This window comes from Topomyia yanbarensis, chromosome 1 (assembly GCF_030247195.1).
Source record: "Topomyia yanbarensis strain Yona2022 chromosome 1, ASM3024719v1, whole genome shotgun sequence".
Taxonomy (NCBI): Eukaryota; Metazoa; Arthropoda; class Insecta; order Diptera; family Culicidae; genus Topomyia; species Topomyia yanbarensis.
In genome coordinates, this window is record NC_080670.1 from 129257901 (window position 1) to 129272885 (window position 14985).

General features: G+C 36.3%; 1 protein-coding gene across 3 annotated transcripts in view; it reads left to right on the forward strand.

Annotated features, from left to right (window-relative positions):
- Positions 1-14985, forward strand: part of LOC131686824 (cytochrome P450 315a1, mitochondrial) — a 414542-nt gene that overhangs the window by 290376 nt on the left and 109181 nt on the right. For all 3 annotated transcript variants that reach the window (XM_058970847.1, XM_058970916.1, XM_058970984.1), the window contains 4 exons: positions 305-511; positions 566-702; positions 771-983; positions 1037-1252. In XM_058970847.1, the coding sequence (XP_058826830.1) occupies positions 305-511; positions 566-702; positions 771-983; positions 1037-1252 (773 nt within the window). The remainder of the gene's footprint in view (positions 1-304; positions 512-565; positions 703-770; positions 984-1036; positions 1253-14985) is intronic.

A 14985-nucleotide genomic window follows, 5' to 3' on the forward strand; every position in this document is an offset into this window, starting at 1 on the left:
CTCTAAGTTGTAGGCCCAAGTGAGTATAACAACTTTGCCGCAGAAAGTATGGCGCTACATGTTGACGCGGACGAAATAATCGGCCACAGCCCCAATTTGTCGAAATCCCATAAGCTATGGGTATCCTACAACACGTATTCCTTTTTCACGCCCCCAGTTAATCGCGTAGTAGGAGACCCGACTGTATATTTATTGTCGATTCACCACAAGGAGGCAGTTTAATCGCATGAAAAATCGATAAACTTTGTTCCTTTATCAATGCAAGCGTTTATCCAAATAAAAGTCAAGAACTTTTTTCTTCCAGTTATTTTGGGCATAATGCTTGGTAATTCCTACAACGACAAAAGTGCCATGAGATTGAATGATTTGGTTGACAAGTTCTCCAATATAGTTTACCAAATTTTTCAACATAGCTCAAATCTTATGACTATTCCACCATATTTGGCTGATCGACTGAAATTGGATGCGTGGAAGAAATTTGAAATGATAGTACCGGAAACACTTTCTATAGGTTGGTGATTTCGCAAAGCCTCAACCGTAATTTATTTTCTGAGTTTACTTTCAGCGAATCAAATAATTGACACATCCCTAGACGATTTTGAGCAGGGCGATGGGTTGTTATCAAAATTGCAGGACTCTATTACATCTCGTGATGATATCAAGCGTATTTTTGCTGACTTTATAATCGCTGCAGGCGACACAGTGAGTTGGATTGATTGCAGGTTGATATAATGTGTATAAATTAATCGCTTATTTATGTTATACTTTAGACTTCGTTTGGAACGTTATGGTGTTTATATCTATTAGCAAAGTACCCGTCGATGCAAGAACAGGTTTATGTCAGCATTACAGGAAACGATTTGGAATCACCACTTGTTAGAGGCACAATTAAAGAAGCCTTACGATTATTTCCAGTAGCTCCATTCATTGGCCGCATTTTAGAAAAAGACGCTATTATCGGAAGCTATTGCATTCCAAAAAATGTATGTAAGTCCAATTTTTAATCAAATTGCATTTTTATCAATGTTTCTTTTAGACACTTGCTTTACTCTCACTCTACACTGCGGGCAGAGATGCAGCAAATTTTTACAGGCCCGAAGACTTTCTACCCCACAGATGGATACGAGAAAATGATAATAGCATGCCGTTTTCACCATTTCATGCTAATGCAAGTTTACCATTTGCAATTGGAAGTAGGAGCTGCATAGGGCGGCGAATCGCATTGTATCAGATGCAATTTTTGCTATCAAAGGTAGGTTTGCAAAGGCTTCGAGTTTGAAAACCCTTAAGTTTTTACGTCAAGCATTCTATGAAACTATTTACTGATTGAATTAATCTAAATCCATATAAAAGATTAGGGTAAAAGGGTCTAGTACGCCCCCCTTAAACAAAAAAAACTATATTTCAACGTTGGGCACCATGATCTCCGCAGCAACTAGTCTAATTGATTGCTATGTTAATTAGACAATAGTTACTACTTTTTTTTGTTAAAAGCATGCAAATAAGAATATTATTACACATTTTTCAAAAATGCTCAAATTCCAGTTTCTTCGCTCATCCAGGGCGAAATGCCCCCAGTTACAATGTAATATGCCACACAAAAGGATTGTATGTATAGGCAGTTACAATGTAATATGCCACACAACAAATGTATTGTATTTTACATGCATTGTGGTTTTCAGAATTTTAAAAATGCTGAACTAACGTAGTACGTTGATTTTTTTTAATTTATTTCTTATCTTCGGAATACGCCGTACAGAAACATTTTAAAACTATATATTTCTTATTAATACTTATATCTATGCTTGGAAAATTTAAAATCATACACTGAAGAAGCTTCGTTAAATCTGCGGCAACATCTTTCCAGTGGATTATTTAGTCCATATGAAGTACGGTGTCTAGGGATCCACAACAGAGTGGGGTTACGAAGAACACGAGGAGGCGCATACAAATTAACTCCCGAGAGAAGATGCGGACTGTCGATATTACCTGACAGCAAGTCGCAAACAAAAACTCTTTGCAGGAAGATACGGCGAGTCGCCAAAGACTGCAGACCGAGTAGTATACATCTATCGCCATAAGGAGGCAACACAACTGGATCATTCCATGGAAGTTTCCTGAGAGCGAATCGCACAAAACATCTTTGTATACGTTCTAGTCGGTCAATTAGAACGGCATGGTACGGTGCCCACATTTGCACAGCATACTCCAGAACACTTTTGATCAGGACACAGTAAAGTGCTTTTAGTGCGTAGAAATCATCGAAGTCCGGCGTGTTATGCTTTAAGAAGCCCAGCATTCCGAAAGCCTTAGCAGTTGTCGCGGTGATATGGTCGGAAAAGCTCAACTTCCTATCGAAGAGCACTCCCAAGTCACGGATCGAGTCGACGCTTTAAATTGTTCTTCCTTTTGGGTTGGAGTAAGCAAGCGTCCGAAACTAATTACTTTGCATTTATTAACTTCCATTCCGTTAAGCATGCACCATTCTTGAATAGTACAGATATCTTCTTGAAGCACTACGGCGTCAGGTGCAGAAGCGATAGTTCGGAAGATTTTGAGATCGTCCCATCGATTTATCAAATTATACTGTTATTTGTCATCTTTACGTTTCAAATAATTATGGGGTCCTAGGAATAGAAGTGGGGCGTTTTGCCCCGGTGGGGCGTATTACACCCTTTTACCCGACTGCTTTGTTGCAGGCTAGATAAAATAATAGTATTTACGATGGCTCAAATTTGCCTGGAATTTGGTTCTGCCTTGACCGGTGAAAACGAACTGTTTTGGGACGGAATGCAACGGTAAACTCACTAGAATATAGTCTAATCTCCCAATTGTACCACCCGATATCTCTTTAATCTGTCAATGGAGTCTCGTCATTTCTCATTTCAATTTCCTTTTCTTATGATATCTAATACACCGAGGAAAAAGAACTTAAGAATTTCATAAGTTTCGACTTATGACAATGTGCAATTTTGATTCCATTAGATGCTTATGCATTACATAAGCATGCACATGAATTTTATAAGTTCGCCTTATAAAATTCATACATGTGTAATAATCTTATATTATAAAAATATTATTGTGAAAATGCCATAAGTCAAGAAAACATAGTTGGATTTAGTTTTGATATGGTGCTCTGCTTTAAAAAATGTAAGTATTTTTTTGTTAAATGCTTATTGCCTCAATTTTTTTGTTAATATTTTACAGTATCTCTTCAATGTTGTGCAATAACGGAAGTTTCTACCGTAGGGTATTGGCCAATTCTGAGCCCACCTGGAAACATCTAGCTTCCTAATACGTAATCTTTTTCCAATTGGAGACTTTTGAATATAAGGGTAATTATAGTTATTTTTAAAAATTAAAAAAAGACAAGAAAAAATGAATAAAAAATGTTTTCTTATTTATTATATCAGGCGCATAACATTCATGAACTTCACAAGAAATCTCTTATAATTTATATTTGAACACGATGATTAATATAAGCATACTTGTATGAAGATCATAAGAACATCCTAGGAATTTCATAAGTATATCTTATGAAATCCGTAAGTGGCTAGATCGCCATTTTCTTCGCCAAATCATAAGACAAACTTATGATTTTCATATGAGATACTTGTGGCGCAAAGTCATAAGCGATTCTTATGGATTTCAATAGTTATTTTACGTCGGTGTAGATAAACGAGGCATACATAGGGTAAAGGTAAATGGGTAGGGTGATAATAGAAACATGGCGAAAATGGGCTCATCACCCTATGTATGTGACATATGAAAGAGCTGTAGCCCGCTTGGTAGAAAAACTGGCAGATGACAGATATCCGTCAAGATTGCAGCAGCTGTCAAAAATTTTAATCTGACGCTGTTAGAATTCTAATATAGTTCTGGCAACTTTGACGGTCAGAGTTGTCGTAACGATTAGCCTTTGTTTCTCTTTGTTTGAGTTTGGTCATATATACGCTTTAGATGTAAAATTTCAAAGATGCGCTTCAGAAGAATATGCTCCTTTCTCTTTGCTGATTTCGTGTATCTGCCATGCAGAAAAAATGACAGCACCTGCGCGCGCTTTGGGATACTAGAAGTGTAGGTGTGGGAAATGAGGAAATGATTAGTTCTATTATAGAGTTTTTGATTGATGGCACCGGTGGAGTTCTTTGCACTGAAATTGCACTTGCAGAAGTGCTTTCAAAACACCGACACCATGTTCCATTGATTTGCACTGCAATAAAAAAGTGCAATTTCAGTGCAATTTAGGGGCAGAGATTTGGCACTGAAAATTTTGTCGGTGCGAGCTTTGCGAGCCAGTGCACTCACTAACACCAACAACTCAAACGTCAAAATAATATCATAAAATGACATCTCAAAAATATTAAATATTGTTATCGAATAATTTTTGTGTAAATTTTTGCCGTAAATAATTATTACGAGAAAATACTGGTGGATCGAATAAACTCAACAGTTACCTATAAAAGCGAGATGAATTAGAATGAACAAAAACTTTTTGTCACTCAAATTCTTGCAGATTTCCAAGAACTTGTGCGGCTCAAAAAATGTAGCACTTATATTTTTCAATCGGTTGACTCAAAAATTTGGCGAATACAGCCTTAGGTATGGTATATTTAGGAAAAAATATAAAAGGTATGAAAATCGAAAATAAACTCCTGTAAATGGATTGTCCGCACCGCAACCGCAAAGAAATAATAAAACCGCACCGCTTACCGCAACCGCACTGCATTTACCTCACCGCACCGCGTGGTAATGCGGTAAAATTCATGTATTTTTAAAAATTGTGTTGAATTTATTCATTTATTTTGTATAATCATATATAATAAAGTGTTATTCTTATTTATACGAAAATTAACTTTGACGGAATCCTCAGAATGTATCATTCATGAAAAAATTCAACTTTTGCCATTTTTAATTAATAAAATGCCCTACATTTTAAGACCAATACTTTCAAAACAAGGTAAAACATTGTCATTCCTCTAAACATGGCTCGAATGAATTTTCTTTCGCGAATTCAAAGACATTCGTGCAAAAAACGCGAATTTTGAGATTGTTAGCAATCATAGGTATACCGATTTTTATTTGCACGTGTGATGTGTCCCGTGCAAAAAAAAATCCGTGTTATTTCGAGAAATCGTGCTAAAAAAAAAATCCGTGTTATTTTGAGAAACCGTGCAAAACAACCCTTGCTATTTCGAAAAATCGTGTAAAAACGATTTTAATCCACCTAACAGGGTGATGAGACATTTCTTATAACTCTTATCACTCTCGTCGGATATTATATTATTATCATTTGAGAACATTTAGAACTTGATGCTTCGCGATGTTTTTGATAACACATGCTACATGGGATAGTGGCAGGACTCAGAGAATCACTCAAATTAGCATAGGAAAACATCAGTGCTAGAAATCTCAAACCAAATCAATGGGAAAGTGAAAAAATGGCCCATAACATATTACAAATGCTCTGTTAATAAAATATCTAAACTCTTCAATCAATGCATTGTGGTGGGAAAACTGAATTTTCCCAAAGGGATTATATATTGAGCTGAGCCAAAAAAATCGAAATTTTTTTTAATCGATTTGAAGTTTATACTTTACTCAAATTTCCAACGTGACTGAGAACTAAGAAATGAAATCGCAGCTCCTGATAACCATATCCTGAGAAATGAAATCGCAACTCCTGATATACCTCTCAAGTGCATGCGTGCATAATTCAAATTTTACTTCGACATCGACTTTTTCTAAAGGTGACTTTCCAGTAGTATCCTTGATTTGAATTATTATCGCTGATTCTAATGCCAAAAAACAAATAAAAACCTCTCAAAACCGAACTGTTTGGGAAAATCAACATCATTATTGGAATTTTCATTTTCACGAAGCTTTTCGATAACCTTCCGTCACTTGCGTTAACCCATTATTTCCTAGCGTATGAAATTTCATACGCAGGACTATCCATCGTTTAAGGCGTATATACTGTGGAATTTTGACATCTAACTGCTTTATTATTGCACTAATGGGATCATTACACCGCATACTTCATTGTGAAGTAAGACAGCTGCCATTTTTTGTCATTTTATTTACACTTTTTAACCATGTATTGTTGAGGCAAATGGCGGCTGAAAAGTAAGCAAAACATTTGATTTAATTTTATTGTTAGGATTAGTGCTAATAATTCCATTATGTGACAAAACGTTGTCACAGGTGTAAAAGAAGTGTTGTCTATCAAAAAATCCGAAGAAATATGCGAAACAACTTAAAATTTGTTGTTTTTATTTAAGCGGACGAAATTTTTTGCATGATATATTTTCAGTCTCAAAACCATTTTAAGCGGTGCTTTTGTTTTTCCCATAATCTTCGATACATTTTCTGATGGAATTGAGGATATCACTGCATTTGGCTCACTTTTTGAAACCCCTGGGTTATAATGGGTTAAGGCACTGTGTGCACAATGCTCTGAAAATCTACCGAAATTGTAGTAAAGCACTAACGGGTCTCATTCAGAGCCATTTGCTCGGCGAGTTAAATCTGTAAAGAATACTAAAAAATAACTTCTATTCCTTAATTTTCAGCTCAGCAATTCGAGAGATTGCGCTCACCGCAAACCATGAAAAATAGACTGCGTTGTGAAGCGACGGTCACTATTTATTAAAAAATCACGGTTTAATGAAAAATAGAACTATTAAAAAAAAATTTCACAAATTTATTAGGGTAAAATGTTTAATAAGCTTTTGGAATATTGTGTAGGAAAAAAATTTCAGTATTTTCTCTATCTGCAACATATAAAATCTTAAGTATACCAATTGATTGGTATACGAATTGGAATAGATTCGCCAAATTTTGGAAGAAGTCGATAAAATAACCCCTTGAAAACTACCTAAAAATTGTTGTAGTTTGATGCAATTAAAAAAAGCCCCAAAAATGGAATGCACCTATTCATGAGCGACACAGTGAATTATACATACAAGAAAGACCAGTTCTTATCAGTCTCACGGTGTATTTTAGACTGACAAAATGAGGACATTGACAATCATCGGGCAATTTTCTTTTTCTTTATAATAAACTGAAACTGTTAAAATATTTTTCTCGTCCCTCGATGTAGTCTGATAACTATTTCTGATTATTTAATATAAATTTCTTTAAAAGGGGGTTTCTAGCGTAAAATTTAAAAAGATGAACTTTTTATTTTTGCTTATATCCATCTTCGTTATAAGGAAAACATGCTCAAGAAAGGATTTAGGTACTTGAATTAAGTCTTGTTCGTCTGGTAGAGCCCATCAAACATATTCATTCATATGTGGCTGATAAAATCGCGTTTTAAATGTATTATAATAGATATTCAGTATTCGGAGATTCTTGTGAACGAGTTTAGAACGACTTTGTTTCTACTTACTTGAAGTTAGCAGCGTAACCAGAAATTCGGTTTGGTGAAAATCGAACTTACTGTCCAAACGGCATAATTCCAAAACTGTTTTAAAAATATGCAGAATTCATTTTTCAGAAAATAGTAACAGAGCTTGCGTCTTTAGCGAATTTGTTGAGACTTTATTGTAGAAATGAATATTAAAGTTCAAGTTACCTTTTTGAGCATGTGTTAGATTTGAACGCTGGGTAGTATGGGTAAGAAAAATTGTGTTCAGCTTTGCCACCTGATTATCCATTTAAACCTTTTCAAAACTCTAAAAGAAGAATATCAGCCGGTTTATTAGATCCCAACGATTCAAATCATGCAAAATAGCTGCTGGAAAAACTATCGGTTTCGCTAAATGGTGCTTTTGAAAAAGTGGTTGTGATTTTTTGTCACACTACCACACCGTGCTGGGGTACGCAACATAACTGCGCAATGAAAAGCCACAGCAACTTTTTCAAAAGCACCATTTAGCTAAGCCGATGGTTTTCCAGCAGGTATTTTGCATGAATTGAATCGTGATGATCTAATAAATCGACTGATATTCTTCTTTTAGAGTTTTGAAAAGGTTTAAATGGATAATCTGGTGGCAAAGCTGAACACAATTTTTCTTACGCACACTACCAAGCCTTGAGGTAACTTGAGCCTTAACCTGAGTAAATTCGCCATAAATTCTTCTTGGACGATATAACGTCCAAATTATTTTATCAAATGATGTGCTGTTTAACGCGTGTTTAAATCTCATCGAAGATACTAAACCTCCGAAATTGGCGGTTTCAAAATGATGCTATCTTGACTTAAGGTTATTGTTTTTGAACATTTATTTGATCTATTCATACAGGTAATTGGTCATACAACATGCTAGAGTCGAATGGAAAACGCCATTTTTCATAAATTTTTCCCTACATTCGAAAAAAGTTATCCTCGTTATTAATCATATTACGTTTTTGTCTCAACTCGACGCATTCTCAAAATAAAAACCTGTCCAGACTACAATACAATGCAATGGTGGAAATGTATATTACATATTCAGTATGATTTGCACATACATACAATGGATCGACAGCCACTATCTTGAGATACTATGTATCGATACTGAAACATCGCTTGAAACCAGCGGCTGATCAAGGAGGAAGATCCGGGAGGTCCGGGCCCTGTCGAAAATTTTCTACTTGTTAAGAAATTTTAAACTATAGTTTTAATTTTAAAGTAGCAACCCCTCACTGCATACTCCCTCTGGGCCGAGATGGAGGTTTTTGGAGTGATTGCATAACCTTTCTATATGAGAAAGGCAGAAATGAGTGCAAAAAAGTCCAATTTCGTGAAAATTTTTTTTTGAGGTTGCATCAAATCTGAACGTTTCATGCATTTTAAAATAATTTAAAATCAAAAGCATCAAAAATACAAATTTGATTTTGAAATTTTTCCTTAGGATAATTTGGGGAGAGATACCGCACATTTCTTAAAATCGATCCTGTATCAAAGTAAACCATTCAATATTTGATGAAATCATTTTTATCAATTGCGACATGATTCTAAAATACTGTGAAATGGTTTTTGTCGTTGTTCATAAAATTTCCATGAACATTTAAAAAAACCTGTTTTAATCCACCTAGAGGTGCAATTGTGCCTTTCTCATTTCTCCAAACTATGATTTAATAGCGGGTTCGTACAATATAACATTATGGAAATGTCTTTCATTCTTATTACACTTGGTAAGTATATATAAGAGCACCTTTTTGCATTCATCGCGGTATCGATTTGAATCGGAGTTTTCTATGTGATCGCACTCCATAACCCGTAACTCCGGAGCCGGAAGTCGGATGGAGATGGAATTTAATATCAGTTTCCGGGGACGCAACACCTTTCATTTGAGACTAAGTTGATCAAATCGGTCTAGCCATTTTCGAGAAACCAATATAACCGTTATTCTGAATTTGGATGCTTCCGGATCCGTCGATGGTGGCCAGTGTGGCCAAAGAGACTTTGCATGACTGTTGATGACCTAGATCTACAAATTCAACAGTTGTGTTTACATTTTGGAAAAAAATTCACCTTTTTACATTCATCGCAGAATTCGTTAGAATCGGGATTTGCTGCGTGATCGTACGTATCACCCTGTAATTCAGGAACCAGAAATCGGATCCACACAAAATTCAACAGCAGCTGATGGACCTTTCTCTTAAAAACAAGTTTGTCAAAATTGGTTCAGAAAATTCCGAGAAACCGATGTGGACAAATCAACAAATTTTGTTTTGTAACCATACTCTTCAACTCGTAATCCGGAACAAGATGTCGGTTGAAAATGAAATTCAATAGCAACCTATGGGAATAATATACCTTTTATTTGAATCTTAGTTTGTAAAAATCGGTTCAGCCATCTCCGAGTAACCGATGTGGACATTTTGTTAACAAATCCGCACATACACACACATACATACATACATACATACATACATACATACATACATACATACATACATACATACATACATACATACATACATACATACATACATACATACATACATACATACATACATACATACATACATACATACATACATACATACATACATACATACATACATACATACATACATACATACATACATACATACATACATACATACATACATACATACATACATACATACATACATACATACATACATACATACATACATACATACATACATACATACATACATACATACATACATACATACATACATACATACATACATACATACATACATACATACATACATACATACATACATACATACATACATACATACATACATACATACATACATACATACATACATACATACATACATACATACATACATACATACATACATACATACATACATACATACATATACACATACATACACACAGATATTTTGCGATCTCGGCGAACTGAGTCGAATCTTATGAGACTCGGCCCTCCGGGCCTCGGTTAGAAAGTCGGTTTTTGGAGCAATTGCATAACCTTTCTATATGAGAAAGGCAAAAGAATAATATTTAATTAGCTTAATCAGCATGAGTTCAATGTTGTCTTCATGTTATTATATTTTGAAATGTTGGTGGAATGGGTTAGAAAGTGGAGGGAATGGGGGTTTAGTAGAGTGGGAGTGGAGGATACGTCAGAAATCCTTCATCTTATTTCGGTATACGGGGTGGATGAAGGAAATGCGGCCGTGAGGGTGGTGCAAGGGGAGGGGAGTGATGAAGGAAGGAGGTGTAAGGGCAAGGCGGGGGAGGGGAGGGGCGGCGACGGAATACTCAACTGCATATTTTGCCTTCCATTTGAGACTTGGTTTGAGAAAATCGGTTCAGTCATCACCGAAGAACCGATGTGACTTTAATTGTAGAATATGCCCGGAATTCCGGACTTCCGGAATCGTCGATAGTGGACAATGTATTCAAAGAATGTTTGATTGGCAATCAGTGATCTAGATCTGAGATTAGAAGTAATTTGGTGACCATTTCAATAGTTTTTAGCCTCTGAGGTATTACGATTGTACCGATTTATATGGGAAATTCCAGTGTATCCTTACTAACATCTCTGTAACTCCGGAAGCAAGAGTCAGAACCGAATGAAAATCAGCAGCAGTCAATGGTATTACTGTATCTTTCATTTGAAATCAAGTTTGTAAAAATCGTAAGAGAATTCGTTGGGGAATGGGTGTGATATTAGCTTAGGAACTTGGCGGGTTCCCCGGGGGCGTCATGAACCGTCATAGGTGGCCAATGTGGTCAAAGCTGCTTTGATTGATCATTAGTGATCTAGACCCGCAAACTAGAGTAATGTTACATCAATTTTAATATGTTTTACATCATTTGAACATCATGGTGGTACCAGTTTATATGGGAATTTGCTGTGTGACCGCACTCTTCAACCCGTAACTCCGGAACCGGAAGTCGGATCAACTAAAAATTCAATAGCAGCTTATGGGAGCCTTACCTTACCTTTCAGATGAAACTAAGTTTGCGAAAATCGGTTCAGCCATCTCTGAGAAAATTGTGTGAGTTTAAATGACACCCACACATACACACACATACACACACACATACATACACACACAGACATTTGCCGATCTCGACGAACTGAATCGAATGGTGTATGACACTCGGCTCTTCGGGCCTCGGTTAAAAATTCAATTTTTACAGTGATTGCATAGCCTTTCTTTATATGAGAAAGGCAAAAAGGTCATTGCGGGAGATATGCCGCATGTGCGGGTGAGACGCCGCACCGTGGTCAAAAACTGAAAAATGATGAACAAAAGTATTTTTCAGCTCTCGTTGATGTTTTTGTGATTATGCGTCTTCAGCTGAGTTTCATGAAGTTTGATTAGGGTAAACAGGTCTAATACGCCCCCCTTAAGCAAAAATAGCTATATTTCACCATTCGACGCTATGATCTTCGCACCAACTACTCTAATTTATTGTTATATTAGTTAGAAATTAGTACCCGTTTAATTTGTATTAAAAACATCCTGATGCAAGTATTATTAAACATTTTTGAAAGATGCCTAAATTCTTTCACACAGGGCAAAATGCCCCCGGCTACAGTGTAATATGCCCCACAGCAAGAGGATGGTATGCCACACAGCAATCGGTGAGTAGGGTAAAAGGGTATAATACTTGAAGAATACGTAGTTTGTTATACGGACGGTTCTTTGTTGGAGGGCCGAGCCGGTGCTGGTGTCTATTGTCATGAGATGAGATTAAACCAATCTCATTCGCTTGGTAGATACTGTACCGTATTCCAAGCAGAAATCTTTGCGATTCTGTGTGGCGTACAATCCGCACTTCAACAGGGAATTTGCGGTAAAAGAAACCATTTTTGCTCTGACAGTCAGGCTGCCCTGAAAGCACTTAGTTCGGCAGATTCGAGATCGAAATTAGTAATCGCATGTCGAACTCAAATCGAAGAACTTAGCATTTCAAATGCTATCTACCTTCTAAGGGTACCCGGTCATTCCGGTATTACTGGAAATGAATGGGCGGACGAATTGGCTAGAGCTGGCGCTGCGACTGATTTCGTTGGTCCAGAACCAGTTCTACCACTGTGAATAAGTTGGATAAAGCACAAGATTTGCTCTTGGGCTGCATTCGAACATGCCAACCATTGGCGTAGCTTGCAAACTTGCGTTCAAACAAAAGCTTTTCTGCCGGATGTGAGTCCGAAAATGTCAAGAAATTTGTTGCATTTTTCCAAGCACAACTGCAGTATTCTGGTCAGGGCACTGACTGGACATTGCAAACTCAATTATCACATGGCTACTATTCAGCGCGCTGAGTATTATTCATGTGATCTTTTATGAATCCGATTACGGAACATCATATCATTTGATATGCAATTGCCCTGTATTAATGCAATTGCGCATCCGGATTTTTGGTTCTCCATACATAGATGAACCTATGTACAGAGAGCTGAAATTTAAGGATATGCTTTTGTTCCAAACCCAGTGTGGTAAAGAGCTATAGTTTTTTAGCCGTATTTGAATGACAATATCTCTTCGGGGGTGTTGTCGTTCTGTTATCTCAATATCCCCTCGAGGGTGTTGATATCTCCGCTCACTGTTTGAGTAGAGATTCTAAATCCCTCCGGGGGTTGGAAGTTTTATTCCTGCTGTTGTAGCACCTGCAGATCGTTCAGCATCACTCCGGGGGTGCAGAATGCTCTGTTTTAATTGTTATGTGTCGTTGTTTTCCTTACCCCTAACCTTACCACTTCCCCAATCCTTCCCATCAGGAAAATGATGAAAAGACGATTCTTGGCAAGGCACAAATCTCCGATCAACATGGGGAACGTGCCATTTGAGCCAGACGCTACTGATTCCTGATTCCTGATGATCTTCGCACCAACTACTCTAATTTATTGTTATATTAGTTAGAAATTAGTACCCGTTTAATTTGTATTAAAAACATCCTGAGGCAAGTATTATTAAACATTTTTGAAAGATGCCTAAATTCTTTCACACAGGGCAAAATGCCCCCGGCTACAGTGTAATATGCCCCACAGCAAGAGGATGGTATGCCACACAGCAATCGGTGAGTAGGGTAAAAGGGTATAATACACCCTTACCTATACAAACAAACAAACACATACCGCCCGAAATGGAAACACTACTTAGATTTGGTCCAAAATTTGCACTTCCAAGCACAAAAATTCAGGAAATCCCATTCTTCCATCTATTAGCCGACGTAAGAAAGCATATTTAAAACCAACTCAGATACGACAGTACAAGATAGAACACGATGTACACGGAAAACCGATTCATCACAATTTCAACTAAAAAATTAGTTGAGTTTTTGGTTTCGTCTAGTTAATATTTGGGCGAACTAAATTTTTGTTGAAAACAATAATCCAACGTTGTTGGTTTGAAGCTGTCAGTTTCAGTCTGGACATGAACGTTTCAGCCTAGCACAAAACTTAAAAAGCCTACCTGAGCTAAAGCTTGAAAAGCTTGTCTCAGCTTGTAACGCTTGTTTTAGTTCAAATACAATTGCATATGCCGTTACACTACCTTTTCAACCAAGACACAAACGATTGGAATTCAACTAGTCTCATTGTTGAATTAAACTGCTTCATCGTAAAATACAACATACGATATTTCAAACGTTTTGTTTCACCGACCGACGGATGAAGGTATGGAATTAAATTGTTGAAATACTCCGTATGCCAGTAATCCACACGTAAATATAATATAGAGTTATGTTTCTCATAATGTTATCTTTTTATAAACTGCACTCTTAAATGCGACGAAATAACCAAAGCTATTTAAGGATTGTTGGTAATTGATTGATGATTTCAATTTTAGATGAAAGGAATAATTTTTATTTCTTTTCTATTTAGTCAGCCAGCACTACAAAAAAACTTCATACTTATTCCAGATCTAGTTTGGAATCTCAAAAGAAGAAAAATAATTATCGTATTGCATATTACATATTACATTTGTTAATAATTGAAATTTTACTATATAATCGACTAAATCCGAAATATAATGATTTTGACAATCTTCGACAATACTTTCAACTTTCAGTATACATGTATTGAAAAATATGTCAATCAAAATCATTCCTGTATTGAAATATTTTTAAAGAAAAACTAGGCAAAACCAAAATGAGGTCAGTTGAATTTCTGATTTTTGTGTACTGGTTCAGGTAGTTGCGTCCGGGCTAAAACAAGCTTTCCAAGCTGAGACAAGTACCTACCTGCATAACCGTTATGCCCAGCGTGTATGAATATACTGTCGCTACCTTGATGTATTCCAGTAAGGTGTGCATCTTGGCTACTTTGCTGTCATTTCGTATGATGTGCGTCTTGAATCAAAATCAATAATAATTTTCAATAACTATTATTTGAGAATCTCGCAAAATTAAGAGAAAATTTAGTTACGTTTTTCATTTTTCTGTTAAAATCAACTAATTAGGAAAACAAGAATTTGTTTTGTTATTTTCTTCATCGAATGGTTTTCAGTGTACAATAACCAATTCAACCCTCAACTACATCCACTATAACCAACACCACACCTGTAAAGATGAGCTGACAAAGTTCT